Source organism: Larus michahellis, chromosome 1, assembly GCF_964199755.1.
Source record: "Larus michahellis chromosome 1, bLarMic1.1, whole genome shotgun sequence".
NCBI lineage: Eukaryota > Metazoa > Chordata > Aves > Charadriiformes > Laridae > Larus > Larus michahellis.
In genome coordinates this window covers 11617323-11638392 of record NC_133896.1, presented here as the reverse complement: position 1 = coordinate 11638392, position 21070 = coordinate 11617323, and the positions used below count along the sequence as shown (strand labels likewise).

Genomic DNA, 21070 nt, shown 5'->3' with positions numbered 1-21070 from the left:
TATGACAGAGCTGGTTTTAGCCTTTTCTTTGGGACTAATCAGGTTTTTGAATCCAAGACACTTTCTAAATAGAGACTGGGGTATTTTCTGCTTATTTCTCACCAGAAAACTCAACCTTTACTTTTTTTTTTTTTTTTTTTTGCTTTTTGTCAAAACTTTTTGCTATACAAAAAGGTCTTCTTAATTACGTGCAATAGTTCTTACTCTTGTTAAGATTTCTCAAACAGTGTTCCTTCATCTCAGGTACTGATGTTCTCTCCTGAAAAGCAACCCTTCCTTACAACGTCTGCAGCAATCTCTAATACTTTACATTTCAGTTGCACAGGTTTTCTACTTGCTTAAGTGAAGTTTACAGTACACCTACACTTACGCTTTCTCATTTCCCATTTCATATCCCTTTCCTTGTTATGCTCCTGCAAACATATATTTCCTGTTATCTGAATGGATTGTAACTTTGTTTCTTGAAATTTTCATTTCCCCCTTAACCTGTCATCTGTTTAGGCTGCTGCGCGCATACGTCTTGCGCTACCATCTGTTTGTTTCAGCTGTTCCCTTATTCTCTTGCCTGCTACAGAGATTCCCACTCTGTAACTTCTCCCTTTGAGCCCCAGTATAAAGTCTCCTACATATTTCTGTCTGTTTTTTTCCCCCAGTGGATCAGCAAATCTTTTCATTCAAAGATATCTCATCCCAGCTGAAACAATTCCATCTACTAAGGAACTAATACTCAGCTAACGCTCAACATCTGTCTATCGGTTGACCTAAGCAGCATTTAGAAACAAAGACTTGTATCAAGTTTTAGAGTCACTTAATAATAGTTAATTATTTTTTTTTAAATATATTCAGTTGTGCTAGCTTAGTTACATTATTATTCTATTAAATATACAAATTTCTTCCCAGAAAGTTGCACTTTTATACCAATGCTGTTAAGTTACCCTTTGGAAAACTCTAGACTTGGTGAATACCCAAATGTCAGAATCTTGACTATGTAACGGGCAACTTTATAGAAAAGCATCTCTTTATCTTCATAATATTTTTTTCTTGTGTTCAGTTTTGCTTTTCTATCTGCAGGACACAATTCTTATCTTCTAAATTTTCTCCACTCTTATGTTTCTAAATGAATGGGATTTGTGAGTCTCTTATACGTGAATTTACAGCAGAACAACTTATATTTTCTCTGTCAACAGCTGCACTCGTTACAGTCAGTTCTTTGAGATCTACTTATGTCACTTCCTTTAATAGACATCGGAAGTGTAGAAAAATTATTTATAACTTTAATTACATAGGTTCATGCAGCTAAAACAATATGATGTGAGACACAATTTCTGAATATCTTGTAGTGGGTTAAGACAATTTCTTATTCTAGAAGATGCCAAGAACAGTTAGATTTATTTCTGAATTTTAAGGAAGAATTAATGGAAAATCGAGAAGAAAGATTATTTGAGTGAAAGATCAAACAGTGATTTTTATTTTGAGGAAAGGAAGGTATTACAGCAGTAAAACAAGGATAACACATCGGAGACAGACTTCAACAAACTCAGAGAACTAGCCAGTTGGGTATTGTGGGAAGCTAATCTAAAGAATAAAGGATTACGAGAAAGCTGGCAATTCATGAAGAGGAATACATTAAACGTACAAGAAGGAACTGTCTAATGCAATGTAAGATTAAAAATACTTAGAAAGTCAAACACAGAAACTGAAATTGAAGGATACCTGTAAAAAGCAGCAGTTAGGGAAAAAACATTCCAAGAAAAGTAAAAAACAAATCTGGTTCAATAATATAATGCAGTTTCAAAAAGATAAGTTTATATACTATGATGTATTTACCTAAGTACTGCATGAACAGCTACAGAAACTACTCTGCTCTCTTGACGCCACTTCGGTTTCTCTAACAGTTCAAGAGCATGTTTTAATTAAGGTAGAGATACCATGCGGTGGTACACAATGGGGGAGAGAATAAAGAATGAAAGGAATTTAAGATATAAAGCAGGAGAATTTGAAATAAGTTTGTTTAGTTGAGAAGAAAAGCTGGATGAGGGTGACAACATAAAAATGGTTTCGTAAAATGTAAGAAGAAATTACGATGAGAATTAATTGTTCTCTGTAATGAATGTAAAATGAGAAGAAGAAACCCTCTAGGCTTATTTTGCCTTAAGGAAATTTAGGGAAAGCTTGCTAAAGAGGTAGGTGTTGAAACAGAAAAATGTAAATACCTAAGAAAGCTGTAGAACTGGACACTTTAAAGAAGAGGTTACCTACACGTCAGCAGGCATGGCCTAGGTATTAAATTGATCCTTGCAGAACATCCCATTCCTCCAACTCTTGAATTACAGAAGAATACGATCAACTCACACTGCATTTCACTGCAATCCCAGATTCATGCACAGCTAATACATGGGAAGACTGAGATGGGACAACCCTTCTGATGTCTAACCTCAACCAGTTATGCCATGTGAAGCATTTTGTTTGTATAAATAAGTAAAACGCAGTCTGACTCTCTTGCTTTTATCCTAAAACAAACATAATGTGCTTTCTATATTAAGCGATATCCTATCCCTGTTGCCTTGATTAATCATTTTATGCCATCTGCAGCATCAACCTCTATGTGATACCCTGAATCAATCACTATTAATGTAGTGGTTTGGAATTGAAGATCAACAAACATAGAAGTATCAAATAGCTCCCTCCACGCCAAATTTGAAGGAAATAAGCTGCCATTTGGGCTTTATGTAACAGAGACACATGATTCTAATATGACTGATAAGATTACTTTTCAACAGAGCTATATTAAAACTTTTATTAGCCTTCTGCCATTCTCAACACCACCAGGCGGATTTTCATCTTCCACAGTAGATAAAAATGTCACGTGGCAACCCAGATGGACTCATGTTCATAACATGACACCAGCCCAAAGAGAAACCCCGTATAAACCCATGACTACGTCTGCGGACACATGCATGAAGAGGCTCTTGTGGGTGCAGATCTTCTTCCTAAAATAAACCCTCCTCTGACCCACTGCACTTTCTGCTGCACCTCCTAAGTCTGCAGCAATCCTGCCCAACAAACTAGAGTACATAAATAGAATGGCACATGGGATGAGACGGTTGAAGGGAAAAGTAGGTGAAAAACGGAGAAGAAATATAATGGATATGACTTCCTTATTGAAGTCTTTAAGAGGAACCTAAATTGTGATGTTATATAGCCCAACAGTGAAAGGGGTCAATAAAAGACACTGTGGGAAAGGCTGCGATAGACTGCTGTAATCTAACAGCATTGTCAGGGCATGGACACTTGGTAGCGCTATGTCAGCTTAGGAAAAGATTGCTAAAAGGACAATATTTTTGAAAAAGAATATCTTACTGTACTCTGATTCCTAGTGGGGGAAGAGGGTCTCACACACCATCAGTTAACTGTGGTTCAAAATTTAGGTTTATATGGAAAAAAGTGTGCCTAATACATTAAAAAAGAAATCAGAAAAAAAAAAAAGTTCTTGCATGGATTTACACAGTTATGACCTTAAATACTTTAATATTGTGCAGCTTGACTAGTACTGAAGCATGTCTGGATAATGCATGTCACAGAAGGAAGACTGCTGATATGGAACATTTAAATTAATTAATTCCATGGCATCAATCTATGTTAGGAACCCAGAAGCTGGGATAGTGGATAGATTGCAAGCACTTCATTTATAAGTTGAGCTAAGAAAGAGGTAAAAAATAGATCATTTGCATTAAGAATAAGATATTTCTTCAGTGAGCACTCTAATAACACGGTTTCCACTTTTACTTTGAAAGAAAAAGGAATGGATTGTGGAATTTATGAGTACTGACCCAAGTTTCACCCAGAATTTAGCTTTCCAAGTTTTGCATGTCACAGTACATAAAATAAATTAAAATTACAGCTGGAAGATGACACACTTAAGACAGAAGTGATTAGGTAAGGAGCCAGGGAGCCAGTTTAACCAGCTAGCTGGAGATTTCTTCTACATGAGATTTCCTGTACCATCACTCCAAGAAAATTCACAGGACAGGGGGACTATCAGGTGGAATGAGAAATATCTTAGCAGCTGGTTGTCTAAAGATCACAGAAAGCCAATGTAGAGAAGGCCAGAGAACAATCCACAATTCAGAAAGCTTAAAAACTGGCTTAAATTTTATCTCTCAAGCTATGCTACATGTCATTCAGATACAAACCAGAATTTTGCTTGCTTCAACCAACCCTTAATTTCATTACTTTATGACATATATCCTGTGTCACAAATCTGTCACACACTCAGAAAGGCAAGAACTGTTGAGGTGCACTTTGTCAGCTATTAAACTCTATTTGAAGTTGATATTAGTGTTGAGAAAGACGCTGTTTCTATTTTCGGCTCTATGAGTAACACTAGGAAGTTACATTCATTCAGTCTGACACCTGATGAGAATCCCACGGCTACCCCAAGTGGAAATGTCATGGGCTTTTTCAGTGGTCATTTGTAGTGAGGACTAGCACTTTCAGCCTTGTCTAGAATGATTCGTACACCATTGCCTAGATTAACAGTTTACTTTTTAGTTTTACCGACTTACAGTTTCACCATAATGGATTCAAACGAATGAAGAAAATGGTTCCCTTCCCTGGTAATGACAATAGAATGTATTTTTGTTTTAGAAGAAAGCTTTGCAAGTACTTTCTTGTAGATATTTCATTTTATCATTTTATTGACACGCTGAATGTGTCCCATTTGGAAGAAGTCACTGCCAGTTGTAACTTGAGGCCGTTTCCTCTTGTCCTGTCACTTGTTACTTGGGAGAAGAGACCGACCCCCACCTCTCTACTACCTCCTTTCAGGTAGTTGTAGAGAGCGATAAGGTCTCCCCTCAGCCTCCTTTTTTCCAGACTAAACAACCCCAGCTCCCTCAGCTGCTCCTCATAAGACTTGTGCTCCGGACCCTTCAGCAACTTCGTTGCCCTTCTCTGGACACTCTCCAGCACCTCAATGTCTTTCTTGTAGTGAGGGGCCCAAAACTAAACACGGTATTCGAAGTGTGGCCTCACCAATGCCAGTCATGAAGGATAATTCTGTGGAAATGGGACATGAGACCCACTTTAAGGTTCTCCTCCTACCTGAGGGGTCAGACCCTCCTACCTGTGTGGGTCAGATCAATCCATCTGACCTACCCAAACCTCTATGATGCTAGGAAACTTCAGACAACTGAAAGTGCATGAGGTATTTTTAAGGTCTTTTCCTACTCAAGTAAGTTCAGCAATCCTTCAAAACACAGATTTCAGGGTGCACAATCTGCCTCAAAAAACTGTAGTTAATTTTCTATTTTCAACCTGATTTCAAAATTCTCAGGATGGAGAACGCCTACTGGGCCTCCATTTCAATTAATTTTATATTGCTATCTTCAGTGTAGCCATCTGTAGTATGAGTGCAAATAAAATGAAAATTTACCACTCCCATTCCTGAAATTTAGCACGTGTGTGGTATTTCACACATTTAATGTGAGTGCCCCAAATGTCACTGTAAAGGTAAACACGCCAGTTTTGAAATATCAGGCACAGCATGGAGTTGCAATCTGTGACAATAAAATCTGGCTTTGTAAAGGGAAAAAGGCATGTAAAGGTGAAATACAACTGTGATTTCCCACTTCAAACAGATGAAAACTAGAAAAGTTATTTTTCTCAAAATTTTGCAGTGTAGGTTTTATAATAACTCCCATATTCATACTTTAAATAATTTGTAAAGACAGAAAACCACTTTAAATATATCTGTATGCTATCTCAAACAGATGAAATCCCCCGATTTGACAGGACAGTTTTCCAGCCTCTAGATTCTAGGATGCTCTTTTAGTAGTTTTCAATCGTTTATTGTATTCTTTCACTTCTTTACTTGAAGGTTGCGCTAAGGGCACTGCAAATGAGTGTACTAAGTCATGTCATCTGATGGGCCAAAACTTATTGAAGCTTCTTTTATGCCATGGAATTACAAGGTAACCGACATGAAGAAGAAAATACTTTTAGAGCTGAAGCAATTTTACATCAGGAAGATGAAAACAGGGGTTAATAGATTTGAATGAATGGTCTTTTGTTCGTAGAAGGGAAACAAAAGTAAATTTACAACACCGTGTACCTAAGATGGGAAGTGACTGACTGTGATATAATATGATAATAAAGATTCATCTTTTATATACTGTATGTAAAACACAAAGAAAAATGTTCAAACAAATGCAGAGCAGGCAAGAAAAGACATCAGCTGATATTTATGCTATAACATGCTACTGCAGAACACTTTTTAACACCTTACTCATATTGAATAGTCTCTCTACAAACGATAATTATAAAATTGGTCTTACATTCAACGGGGCATTTGTGAAATAAAATATAAATTAACTGCAATAAAGACAACAGAATCTAGTTTCTAGATCATTAATATCTTTAAATATCTTGTCATTTAATGTATGGAAGCAGCCTAATATGCAACCTACGGAGGTAATACTATGTTTGTGACCATGGCTTTACAAAATTAAAAGTATATGTGTATTTTTCATGTTAGAATATATCTGTCAATTATGTTATTATGCTCTACTGGATTAAGATTAACATTAAAGTACAAAGAGAGGGAACAACAAGAGAGCTCACGTCATCATTCTGGAATCAAGTGTAGTCTTACTAAGGAGAGCATGACCACAAGCAGATTTTGCATTGTCTTATTTTAAAAATATGAGAATTTCTTCTGAAATGTTTTCTTTCGAAATTTTAAAAATATGAAAGATTGGCAGGGTAGTTTCATTATTCTTCCTAAAAATGAATTTGCTGTTTCAATCTCATTAGAAGTTTTTCAACCATAAATTTGTCTTGAACACCATAAGGATTGTTACTGATTGAAAAATATAAGGAGAAAACAAATGGTTCTTCAAATTATATCTGCAAAAACTTTCTTAGTATTTCTCGTATTTCTGTATTACTGGAGAAAACCAGTAAGGGATGGTATCTACAACCCAGTACTTTATTAGACAAGCAACAAAATGTAAGTGCTTACTAAGATTTGTACCGTTATCTTCGTTTTATGTTTGTATTATACAATAAAACTCCCAAATCCCCATTCACTAGAGGTAAAACAAGAGAGTATCGTACTATATTGTCCTGGTTTCAGCTGGGATAGGGTTAGTTTTATTTCTAGTAGCTGCTGTGCTTTGGATTTAGCATGAGAATAATGTTGATAACACATAGTGTTTTAGTTGTTGCTAGGTAATGTTTATAATAAGTCAAGGACTTTTCAGCTTCCCACAGAAGCAGAGAGGGAGCATAGACAGGACAAGCTGCCCAAAGGAATGTTCCTTACCATAGATGTCATGCTCAGTATATAAATGGGGGCTGGCCAGGGAGCAAGAATCCGCGATTGCTGCTTGGGATGCGCTGAGATCATCAGGTGGTGAGCAATTGTGTTGTATCACTCATTTTGAATATTCTTTTACTATTATTATTATTATTACTACTACTACTGCTACTATTATTTTCCCTTCTGTCACTGTTCTATTAAACTGCCCATGAGGGTTGCTTTTTGTTTGTTTTTTCTCCCACTTCTCCCTATCCTTGGCAGTGCAAATTTACACTATTAAAGGATGCAGTAAAATAACCATTTTAAATTAGTAATTCCTACATTTTATTCATTATACTTCACAGGATAATCAATTATCAGGCATGATGTGAGTAAAACTTTCAACACTACAAATCTGTTTTGTTGTTTGGACTGGATATTTTGCTACACTTTCCTCCTAACCTGGCAAATTTAATGGAAAATAATAAGAAATGATATCACACATCTTTCCCCTTGTGCACGTATTTCCTTTAGCTGACGACTTTTGTTTTAACACAATAAAAGCTACAAAGTCCAAATTTCAAGAGTAATCTCTGCATATATTTCCAGAATACAGCCATGTGTGCCACACGAGTTGCTATGATTTCTGTTCTTCCTTTTAATTCTCAGTTTAAACAGTTCTTTCAGCTTGGACACGAAGATTAACTAAACCCCACCATATCATTCTATGTGAAACACTGTTATAAAACAGCCACAAAATGATTATTCAAGGTCACTGAGTGAATCACTGGTCGAGATGGAAATTGTGTCTTGCATTTCTAGTTCTCCTTTTGAAGAGATTAATTCAAATATATGAGGATATCCAATGAAGTATTTCCATTGCTTTATACATAAGCATCCATGGCAACTGTTAAAGTGTCTTGGTGAATTGTGATCTAACTTCTAGCTGCTTTTTTTTGAAAACAAAACAAAACAAACCACAAAAAAAACCCCAAAACTACAGGTACAGGCACATCCCCAAGCACTAGAAAAGGTAAATTCTTAGTTGTAGTGTGAATCCAGTTCATATTTAAGTTTTATGTAGAAAGTGGTTAATCTTCTAAATATAATGATTTGCACTGAAATGTAGTGGGAGAGAATTTAGAAAGCTGTTTTGTTTCACAACACATACGCATACATGTATTTTTGCATCTATAAGTATGCAAAAGCCAGAGCAGAAGTTTGATTAGATTCAAAACTTAAAACCAGCACAGCTAATAATGCAATCTAATCTGAACAACACAACTCGTCCAGTGGTTCTCATGTCAAGCCCATAATTCTGGGTGAACCGCAGATCAAATTTCATCAATAAAAAGCCATCCCACTCCCAGCTAAGACATTCAGAGGTATAATTAACCTCACTGGGAAAAACATGTGCGTTTGTTCCAGCCCAAATCTATTCAGATGCAGATTCTAACCTTGAGATCTGGTTTTGCCTTTGCCTGATGAACAACAAAACCACATAGAAAATATTCGCAGTGAGGAGATACAGATATATCTCATATCATTCAACTACCTGTGTTTCCACTTGATAATGGAAAGATTATACTAATGCAAGAAAAATGTCAATAAAAAGTTTAATTTTTTGTAGCTTATGGTATATTTCTGTACCGCTTGACACAAATGAGTTACAAGGTGTAAAATACTAAATATATTTTATGGTTTTTTCAAAGAAATGTTATGGATTGAGAAAGCTTTAAGTGATTCAATACTAAAACATTTTTTAAAAATACTTTATGCACATGCCAAAAATGCTTTCACTTTTAAATGTTCCTCTTTGTGCTGCTGTATTTTATGTAAAAATCTTTTATATATCACTTACTTTTTTGTCTTCATTATATTTATGGAAAATTTCTTGTGCTCTTTCTTCACCACCATCCGTAAACAACATAATAATCTTATTGCAGTTAGCTCTAGAGACACTGTGCTGTAGGAGATACAAACAGAAGCCTTTTTTACATTTCAGGCTATAAGGAATAACAACTGTTCTATTTGATGGCTTTCATATCAACATGCTTACTATTTTAACATGGTAGTGGCAAAACATCCAAAGTCCTTTAGGATTTCATTCAATACCCCTTTCTGAATGAAAAATAGAAAATAAAATAAAATAAAATAAAATAAAATAAAATAAAATAAAATAAAATAAAATAAAATAAAATAAAACAAATCAAAACAAAACAAAACAAAGCAAAACATTTTTCTGTTCCATGAGAGTTAAATATGACTTATTTCAGACCTGGCCCAACACAGAGGAATGGGGATCTGGTGGCTCCTTTCACCTCCACCAACACAAGGAGAGCTCTTTGGCTCATACCCATCACATCAGCCCCACAGTGTTCCTCTCCAGATCTTCCACGTGAGACTTATACAGTGAGGGCCTCTAAATATTTTTACTCTTCTCTTTTCTCATCCTTACTTTTTTTCTTGTCCTTACTGTCCTTGTGGAAATTTGGGTACTATGACCCTCTAATGAATTACTGAATTTTCTTTTTTTTTTCTCCTACATTCCTACTCACAGACCACTTAAATGAAAACTCTGATCATTTAGGCATCCTGTAGGTACATCTAAAAAACTCTACCTTATAAACTTAGAAATATTTTTGCATTTGCTATTTTTGTCACGTTTCCTTAAAATAAGCTCTATCTTCCACTTCTTTAATTCTTTCCTGTTTTTATTATTATCATTATTACACTGAAATGAATAGCAAACCTTTAGAAAACTATACTAGAATCAGGTTTAAATAATATATTGCAGCCAAGATATGGCTACCTAGATTATTAACAGCTCTCCATCACCTGCTTTTCTAATTAGATTGCAGCCCAGAGGTGAAGAGTTGAGCATGTTCCATTATTGCTGGAGAGCAAACCTGGAACAGAGAAATTGAGAAGAAGCCCCTCTGACTCCTAACTCGGCAGCCTAAGTAGCTAGTAGAACCATTGAGAAAAACGCAGTGTGTTGTGCAAAGGAATAAAAACATTGTTCCACAGCCAGAACAACAGAGAGATGAATAGGAATTGTGGCTCATTATGAAAGGAGCCAAAGGCTCCTCCTTTGCAATTCACCTTCCTTCCTTATTCCCTAAAAGTTAAGAATCCAGTCTGAGCAAATTGTTCATGAATTTTACAGCCAGCCTTCCTTGTTCTCTGTGTTGCATACAAATGATCCGAGTCAGACACATCTTGGTACTTCTGAGTAGTTGGTTGTGACAGAATAAAACCCTTAGAGATTCAGTTAAATAAATTCAACTTCTCCTTCCACAAGCCTGAATTTTGCTCTATGAATTTACTCTACACTCAGGAAAAAAAATAGGAGGGTCATCCTTACACAGTACCTAGTTCTCCCTTGCTTTAGTCTTTGTGACTAGATAGTGGCTATCTATTCACTCTTCACTATTTCACTAACTTTTCAGGTGAGATGATCCCCCTCCCTTTCATTACTTTTCATCCTACTCTCTGATCCGATTCCTTTTCTTCTGCAATAAAGACATCAAAACACCAAAGCCGGCCCTCAAACATCGGCTGATAATCCTCAGTGTTGCAGCTCCATGGTTCTACAAGTGCTCCCAGAAAACTAAAATACAAAAACTTTATTTGCAATCACTATATTAACAGATGAATAATTATTCCTCAGAGATTGTTTGTATTGGTAGTTCAATATTCAGTGAATAACTATTTATTTAATCATTTGAAAAAAATGAGTCCAAAGATTTTCTTACATGTAACAACAAATAAGAAAAACTTGAAATCAATACATGCTCGCCAGTCTCATCAGCACACTGTGTGTCATTGGAATTAAATAATTTATGACCATTCTTTGCTTGTGAAATATAACCTACAAGATACTGCTTTGGGCTGCAATCTTTTCAATATTAAAAAAGTAATAAAAATAGGGTTGGAAACTTCATAAATAAAGAAACCTACGTTTACAGTGATTTAATATACAGGTGAAAATAAAATCAGAGGGAAACCAAAGAGATGACAGGGAAGGGGACCAAAGCCTGATCATATTATAAAAAAAAAAATAATGCTATTATGAGAAATGTGAACTTGATCCAGTCTTCGTTTTAGCTGACTAAATCAAGATTTTTCTAGTGGCTTATTTAGCATTAACTAATACAGTATCAGAAAAATGCAGTATTTTCTTTTTATCCCCTGGTACTTACAGAAGGGCATTTACTTACACTACACTGTTCAGACACTGAAGTCATGTAATGGAAAAAAAAATGCAAGATTTAAGCTTCCAAACAATATTGGAAATCTGAACATAAATAAGATCAGATCGTACAACGTTTTCCCACCTTAAAAACTTTGCATCCTGATGAATGAACTTAACACATCAGTCTCTTACAAGGGACCAAGAGGAAGGCAGAACTGCCTTTACAACACATCGATTTTCTCCCCATTTGCACAAAGATGGAGAGACACTGGCTCAGGGAGTGCCTATAAGTGATTTTGCAAAGCTGATGCAGGAATTTCATCATTTTTCTGAACAGTTTGCCCCAGCAGTCCAATGGATGGCTCTGCCCTCCCATCACAGACCACAGCTGAAAAGGAAGGTGTTGTACATACAGCAGCTTCCCCAGGACAAAAACTGGCTTCTTAGCTTAAACCACAGAGGCATTCGAGTCGGAACTGAGTCTATCTAGTCATTTTTAGCTCTCTCTTGCACTTGATAAAAAGCTGTTGTTTTGTGGTTTTGTTTTTTTTTTTTCTTTCAAACACACAAGCAAGACATGATCCATTTTATACTGTGCCTAAAATTGCTTTTGTTTTACACAAGTTTCACATCCCTAAAATTAACTCCTTAAGGGGCAGATTGGGATTACACCTCGTGGCGTGACGCTTTAGGATTGCCTTCTTCATTGTGTGTTTCACGCCACCGGGGAAGGAAAAGGTAAACTGAACCAAAACTCAACTACTCAAGAAGAGATGAGTTTTTTGACAAATAGTAGTTATTATGGTACGAGGGAAAAAAACCTCCTGCATTACTGAAGTGGAAGTATTCTTATTTTCAAAGAAATAGCAAGTTAACAATAATAACAATAAATAGTGGAAAAATACTGCATAAATATGATGGAATCCAGATTATTGATAATCACTTGAATTAGTATGCTGAAAAAACCTGAAGTGTCTATTTCCATCTAGCGACACATCAGACAGTAAGTTTTTCATGGCAGAAGTGAAATATTACTTTAGTGTTCAGAAAATTGTTTGAAATAACTGTCATCCAGAAACAGTACCCACAAAATTATTACGAAAATTTGAGCTGTTAAAAAATATTCCATTTCCATGGACCTTAAAGCAATTGGAGTGTTTGAATTCATAAATACACAACTGCAAACTATCCCGAAGCATATTTTTTATTATTTGTTTAAGCCTGTATTATATCATCCTATTATATTGTCTTGTCACCAGAGTCTAGCGCTAACTCCATCACCAGCCCTTTAACTCTTCCTGCCAAATGGATTTGCCAATATCTGGAGAGGATGACTGTACTTCTAGAACTTAGTGAAATCTTTTGATTTCCCTTGATATACACATCCACAATGTCCAGCTATAATTTAGGGGTTTGCAGAGATTGTGCACTTTGAGGCTTTCTCTGTGTTCAGGTCTTTTTAACACTGCCTGTACAGAAAGTACAGTTCTGGTGCTGCACCAAATGTAATACATCGTTTTAATCAACAATAAATGTTGTGAGGAACAAGCTGTATTTAGCAAAATTTCTTGTGTCTTGCGGTTCCCTCTGAAGGAGATGAATGAAGAAAAAGGGGAAATGCCTTTCAGCCTGGTCCAAAAAAGTCCGACAGCTTTTAAAATCCTGTTTGCAGCTTTTGATAACCATCAGCAGAGGGCACACCGAACCCCTCTGCTCATGATGATCTGCTGAGAAAATACCCTTAAAAACACCGTATTTTTTTCCCCTCTATCAAAATTTAACAAGGTTAGAAATTTTTCAACGAGCTCTGCATATGCGATGGCAGAAAAGCTCCCTGAAGTCCAGAATCTGGCAGATTAGAGGAAAAAAATAACATTTGTACACTGAGAGACACAACTGACATATTTAAAAAAAAAAAAAGAAAAGAGTACCCTTCATATTTATAGTACACTTTATATTTATTTAAGCTAAATCCTTAAGTTCTGTTAATTTGGAATAGCTTTATTTCTTTCTTTTATAGCTTTATAATCACTAAGGTGAAGATCCAATATGCAGTCTTTATGAAGGTGAAAAAAGATTTTAAACAACTACACAAACTATTTTAAAAGGAAGACTAATAAAACCCCAACATTTGTGGCAAACAGAAAACATTACTACTTAGCAGGTGGTGCTTGGGCGAAAACTAGAAAGTACTATGTAATTAAAACATGGAGGCAATACATTTAATTTTTGAGGAAACTGTTAATTTTATGCATGAGAAGAAGAAAGGAATTAGAATATTCTCAGGTGCCTGATATTTCTCTGTTAACTAAGTAACTTGCTCCCCTCTGTCCTGCTCAAGCCATAGTCGACTATTTGTGATGTGTAATAAATAAAAAAAATCACAGGTTAACTAAACTTTGCAAGGAGGTACTGTGGTAAAACTCAAATAATAAACAACTCTGTAACATTCTGTAGCCTTCCATTTTAAAATTACCTGCAAATAAATACAGCACTACCACAGCTACGTGCCAACTGAGAATCACATATTACATGAAAGACTACCGGCATGCATGAAGCAGAAACAGTACAGCGTATTGCCACCCAAATTTATTCCCACTCTTAGCAACCTGCTGGGGGATCTGCAAAGAAAAAAACATATTATCGGGATAAATTTACTTTCTAAATAGCGGTTTGTACTTCTACCACTTAGTTACACAACGCGCGTGCAGTGGCCATTTGAACACTCCAGTTCTCCTTCTACACTGCAGAGCAGAGAGAGATGACGTCCATACTTACATTTAGCAGCTGCTCAAAAGCATAGCTAAAGCCTTTTTTGTAATCTGTAATTCCTTTAGCAGAGATTTTGTAGACGGCTTCTTTCAGCTTCTTCTTGTTCCTCACATTAGCTTGGACAAGATGATTAAAGCAACTGACGTTCTGAGCATTATTGTTAAACTGTAAAATAAGTAGAAATAGTATTAAAACCAGTTAATTTTAATTCTCTTTTCTAGGTACTATTTTAGTAAAGGCTAATGTTTTCTTGATCCATGAGATAAAGCACGTCACGCCTGGATTTTCATTTCTACTACATCGAGAATGTCCAGCAGTGTCTGGAGATTTCAAAATTGGGCAAGAAATATATTTTTAAAAAAAGGTATTTGGTGCTAATATGACAGAATCGCACTGAGAAACGCAGAGTTAGGGAAATAAAGAACATGAGGAAATATTTATTTTACTTTTTTAGATCACTGAAAAATACTAGTTGAATTACCAGGTGACTTCCGTATCGCACGTATTAGTTTGCTGGTTTACAGTGAGACTTGCAGATCATAATCAATTGTACCTATACCTCACAGAAGACAGTAGGCACTCTTGGGACAAAGCAAGCACGTGAGAGTATGGCTGTAAACAGGGTGGTACTGATAAAAAATCGTACAAATTTGTGTATTGAGAACACACATATTTGTGCTCTTATACCCCCATATCCTTAAAGACTGCTCCCTGAAAAATGCATTTCATTCTGAAACTAGTTAAAAACATACAGAGGAAATTTTTAATGTGCAAAATGCTGTCTGCACGAGCAGAAATCAGTTTATGATTTCTTTAAAATTTGTCTCTGTATAAGTACACATACATACATGTGTAAGTACAAATATATATATATCCTGGTAGAGAGAGAGGGATGCAGAAACACGTCTCTGCTTTTTAGCTACCTCTATATCTATCTAAAGTTAAAGATGAGACTTCTCCTAAAAAATGCTTCAGCACGTATGATTCTAACTTGAATGAAAGTGCCTATTCCTGCACATAATATATGTTTAAGTCTATTTGAATGAAAATATCTTTTTAACTACAACACAGTGATTTTTATTTCAGATATTCTTGACTAATATTACTAAAACTATTGTCTTGGCTAATTTTTAAACTGTTTTATCTATCCAGATTTCTTGTTTGAGCTTTTTTCTCACTGGCAAATAAGATGTCCAAAAAACTCCATAAAACTCCATGTCAGTAAAGGCACTAAAATCCAGACATCTTAATTTATGTTTCAGCTGAAAACAGGTTATTATGGCTCTTCCTGATTAAGGGTCATCAGTGAAAGTAGATGTAAATGTAATTTTGTGCTGTCAACCTGGTGCAAAGCCTTAAAATAACTTAAAAATCAGACCTTGTAGACTTAAATGTCAATAATGCTAATTAGTTCAATGGTAACGTCTAGAAGATAAGGTAAATAAGGTCACAGATTTCAATAACTGCTCAGACTACTTACATGTCTAAAATAAATGACTAAGTACCAGGCACAAAGACAGAGAGAGAACTGCTATCAGCAGCAACCACAACTTGCACTGTAATTGTAGGACGCTTATAATGAACACAACTTAAAAGGATGAAAGGATTGATAATATCGAACCATTTTTAAGAATGCATATAATTCAGTTTAAGTCAATAGGATGCTTAGGAGGTACACAGGCTTTGCCATGTCCTGGAGTCAGATGCGTACAGATGCTCCTCGCTCCTAGGACCAACCAAAATACGAATTACCAGTATTTTTTATCAAACATCAACTTTAATCAATGAGACTTCTGCAACCAAATTATTAGGAGCAAATGTGTACCAGCAAATATTGTACAGCTTATGGCAGAGATGGCTGACAGAGAAAGGCATCATCCTCAGCAGAAGGCTTAGCCTAATTTGTTCCAGATCCTTCTTGAAAACAGCCGCAGAGCTGCAGCAGTGGGGTTTTTGCCTGTAAGTGAGCAAGCACAGGCACTATTATGAGAGCGTTTGCTCTGCTGGATTTTTACTCACAGTCCCACATGTAATTTCTTACTCTTGCAAAAGGGATGTGTCAAAGTGCCCTGTGAAACAGAGACTTTAAAGCATGAATTTGTCTGCTTCATCTTCTAATACCATTATTGTGCCACAAGCCACTCCTGCGTGTGTGCAGAAACCTAACAAGAAAACCCACTATTTTGATTTTGAGCATTAAGTACTTCACAACTAATCTAATACCTTGCCATCTTCATTTTGTATTTATTTTTCTAGGGAGCTTATTTTTTTCTCATTTAACATTTTCTTTTGGTGAGATACTGATATTTTTATGGTAAAAGTTGTTGTTTTCCTGAGGACTGTATTAGCTAAAAAATTGTATTGGTTCTTGCTAGGCAGAATATGCTATGAGAATACCCATTTAAGAATCTTCATATATCTTTCTAATTAGTAAGGACACTTACTACTTTGTCCCAATTTCATAGCTCTGGTCCCCGGGTGATTAAAATCTGTGGGAGCAAGTTATTCTCAAATGACTTAATGCAAAGTTTTTTGGCCCCGTTTCTATCAATATGCAGTACCCAGTGTGTCTCAAGGGGACAACTTTCCCAAAAACATACAAAAGCATGAACAAGTGCTTTAACTTTGAAAACACAATGTTATATTCTTCCAAGTATTCTACAGAAGAGTAAGCTCTTTCACCAGCTGACCATATGACAAAGGTTGCTTAATTATTTTTGTAATTTTGTATTTATCAGGGCTTTAATTTTCATAATACCACAACTATAAATATAATATTGTGTGTCTAAATTAATTACAGTAACACAAGTATGAAAACAGGATGGGATGATATTTTCCTGTTCTCCCCATGTCACAATGTAACCTTCACCTTTAAAATAAATGCACACATGGAACTGGATTTTCAATTTTTAGCTTGAATATTCCTTTAATGTATGCCATATTTCCCAGAAAAGAACAATTTTGGTAGGACCAACCCTCTGCTGCGATTGAAACGTAAGACTCCCAGATGAGCCCTAACATTTCCATTGTGTGCTTTTAAAGCTATTATCTTTTATAAAAGTTCTCACCCCAGACTCAAACAAATTATGGTCGTTCATTTTTCCATTTCCCCTCAGTATCATGCGGTGATTTTTTATTCGCTGAGATGAGATGATCGCACAACTGTAATTAATTTACTTTGATGCAAAACACTGACACACTCAATGGTGGTTCTTATAGAAGTTTCTTACAGAAGTAACCAAGAAATCACCCAATGATTCTTAGGTACTTTAACCATACGAGAGTGAAAACAGTATTGTGCTGTGGAATTATTTCAGCTTGCCTTGACCTAATTTTGTGGCCATGATGGGAGAATTACTGATGTAAAGTAATTTTAAAAAGGCAAGGTCTGAAAATTAATTGTGATTGTGAGATGGGAGGAGAGTACAGATCTTGTACTTGGAAAGTAGAAGAAAAACACTATCGGGTAGGTAGCTCTGCTTTACAAAAGCCAATTCCATCTGAAAAAGTAGAGTGAAAACACTATTCTGCTTCATCAGTGACATTATATGCAAACTATTTAGTGAGCTAATATGAAAGTAACCATAAATTCAACTTTATGGTCAGTACATGTCTTGTCTTGGGCTACAGCAAGCAGCGGTTTAGGTGTTCCCGTCAAAATTTAGTGACAAGTGAAAATTTCTCCCTGAAATGCCACTACCATTAAACTGCAAATCTAAATTGCTTGCTAGCAGTCCTGCAAATGTATCAGAATAATTATTTCTATGAAGGTCAGATTTCTAGCATATGGATTGGTAATTAGGGATACCAAAGTGACATTTTAAAAATTGCCAGGAATACTGGCTCAAACTGTTTAAGCAGTTAAAAAGTAACCTGTCCTCTACTATACTTACACATGGTGTAAACTGGACAAAGGGTTAAGGTCAAACTATCTGCAACTGTAGATTGTCAAATGCTGATGTAAAATGAAGGAGAGAAATAACACGTTTGTAGAATGGAGAGTTACACAAATCAGAGTCTGCAAATGCTGTAATTTAATTAAGAAAATATATGAGCCAGCTGTTTTCAAATACACTGGTCAATGTTAATGTTAACGTTGGTCAACGAAGAAGATGAGAAGAGTTTTTGATTAGATAAAGGAATCAGTAGATGGAACAACAGTCCTCCGAAATGAACATTTACCTGTTTGCTAGGAGGTGAAGGCAAGTCTGAAGGCTGAAATGTCACTGATGAAAATGTCCAAAGGGGGGAACAAAATTCAGGGCTACATTTAATTCATTTAAAATACTGAAGCAACTGAAAGGTTTCAAGTGTAAAAGCCTTTAGATCACCCTTAAAACTGGCTTTTCATAACACTAAAATATTTTTGCCCTTTAAAGAGTTCATGGGACAAATACCAGGACCATTCATAACTTGGAATTAGCCAAACTGAGCCAGCTCTCAGTTAGACTCGTCTGAAATATAATAGCAATAGTGGCATTATAATTTTTCACACATTAAGATACCAAAAGCCAAAATACCTGCAATAAGCCTTATTGATTACTGGTCACATTACCTGTCTCCTAGTACCATAATAATGTTCATTTAAGTTTGGATGATTTCCTGAAAACCAGTTAGTAATATGCTCAGTCACTTAGTATTTAACTGGAAGAAAGAACATGAAAGATTTCAAAGAACAGTTGCCGCTTCAGAAAGTCCATATTCTTACAAAATCAAATCCTATAACAGGTGTAAAATTGCAGTAATTGCAACCCATACTTTATTGAATAAAATATGCTCAATGTGTCTATACGAAACACACCAGAAACATTTATCAGACTGGCATTTCCCCCTAATTATTGCAGTAAAGATAAACATATGTCATAAAAATGCTATTGTGGTAAAAAGAAAATAAGTGGTATTTGTGTACAGATGACTTTTGGAGGCAAACCATTCAATTGTTAAAATCTAAAGCCACCCTATACAGTATATCACTATCAGTGACAGCTTCTACTTTTTCAACTATATAAAATCTTATTCCTCATCTAAGCTAAAATAAGAGGGGCCTTGCAGCAAAACACTTGGAAATCATGGAAAACAGGACTACAGTAGCTTTTTATTTTAAAGTATCATGAAGTATTAACATAATTAAATTTGTCCTGTAATTATATAGCAAGGTATAGGAAGTAGATGTATTTTTCACTAGACTATTTCTCACTACCCAATTTATTTATATCCTTTTGCAACCTCTGCCTTTGGGATCTCCCAGAAGGATCCTCGTGTTTGAGGAAATGAAGATGTCCTTTTTCACAGGTTTGGGCAGGAATACCCAAGCCTGTTACTGGGGCACTAGGAGTGTTAGAGACCTTCACCTAGTTGATCTCAAACTATTAGTATAATCTCTGGCCATATATGGGGCAACCGAATAACTTGAAAGATAAGTTAATTAATTCAACTTAACATGAAACACTGAACAAAGGGGTTTGAGTTTAACGCTGCTTGAACCTTGTCATTCTGGAGAAGGTCAGAAACAGAAATATTAATCTGATAGTCTTACAGGGTGTCCAGGTTTCAGCTACAATAGAGTCGATTTTCTTAGTAGCTGCTGTGTTTTGGATTTAGTATGAGAATAATGTTGATAACACATAGTGTTTTAGTTGTAGCTAGGTAATGCTCATATTAAGTCAAGAACTCTTTCAGCTTCCCATAGAAGCCGAGAAGGAGCATAGACAGGACAAGCTGCCCAAAGGAATACTTCTTACCATAGATGTCATGCTCAGTATATAAATGGGGGCTCCCAGGGGGACAGGAATCCGCAATCACTGCTCGGGATGTGCTGGGCAATTGATCATCGGGTGGTGAGCAATTATATTGCATCACTCATTTTGTATATTCTTTTATCATTATTGTTATTATTATCTTATCTTCCATTACCGTTATATTCAACTGTCTTTATCTCAACCCACGAGGTTTCCTTTTTTTTTTTCCCAATTCTCCTCCCCTATCCCATGGCAAGGGCATGGAGAGGAAGTAAACGGATGCATGGTCCTGTTTGCCACTTGGGGTTAAACCACAACACAAGGACTTTGTCTATATCTTCCTCTGCAGAGAAGCATCAACTTGAAAACCAGTGGAAAATTGTACAGAACTGTGGTGAGATATCTAAATGTTAGAGACCTTTCCCCTCCCTTGAGCTGGGGGCTCCTCCAGACGCATGGACTTCTGCAATCCATAGTACCCCAAGAGTTAAACTGATGGACAAGAGAAGAGACTGCCATTCTGAAACCCTCTTCTGATTCCAGAATAGTTACTTCTGCAATGTTAAAACTCTCTTCTTTTCCAGAGTCTCAACCCGCTTTCACTAAGAGCATCCTCCTTTTAAATTATTAAAACTCCTACCCCAACACCAGGATATTAGAGGATTCAAGGGAAGTGAAACGGAGATGTTGATTTATTTCCTATATCTGTTCCCAGTCTAAGCACTCTGTGGATATGATGGCAGATCAAAAAATAAATTACAAGAGACCCTAGAGAGAGGTGTTTTCATTAGGAGGACAGTATCAGACAAAAGAAGGGTGGGGAAAAAACCCAAACCCTTCATGGAAAAAGATGGCAAAATGAAAAAAGAAAGGATCGGTATTCAGAAGTGGGATATAGAGGGAATGAAAAACATTTCAGACAGATAAGTAGAGAGATCAAAGCTATCAAGCAGTCTTGGAAAAAAACAGCAAACAAAATAGATGAGAAGAAAAACATGTACAATTTGTTTTTTTCCTGAAACCGCATTCAGTTCAATATATTACCTGCTGAACAGATAGAAA

General features: G+C 35.9%; 1 protein-coding gene across 7 annotated transcripts in view; it reads right to left on the bottom strand.

Moving 5' to 3' along the window:
- CACNA2D1 (calcium voltage-gated channel auxiliary subunit alpha2delta 1) overlaps positions 1-21070 on the bottom strand; it is a 426351-nt gene that overhangs the window by 70224 nt on the left and 335057 nt on the right. For all 7 annotated transcript variants that reach the window (XM_074592546.1, XM_074568628.1, XM_074572617.1 and 4 more), the window contains exons 11-12: positions 14277-14435; positions 9162-9266 (exon numbers count right to left, since the gene is read on the bottom strand). In XM_074592546.1, the coding sequence (XP_074448647.1) occupies positions 9162-9266; positions 14277-14435 (264 nt within the window). The remainder of the gene's footprint in view (positions 1-9161; positions 9267-14276; positions 14436-21070) is intronic.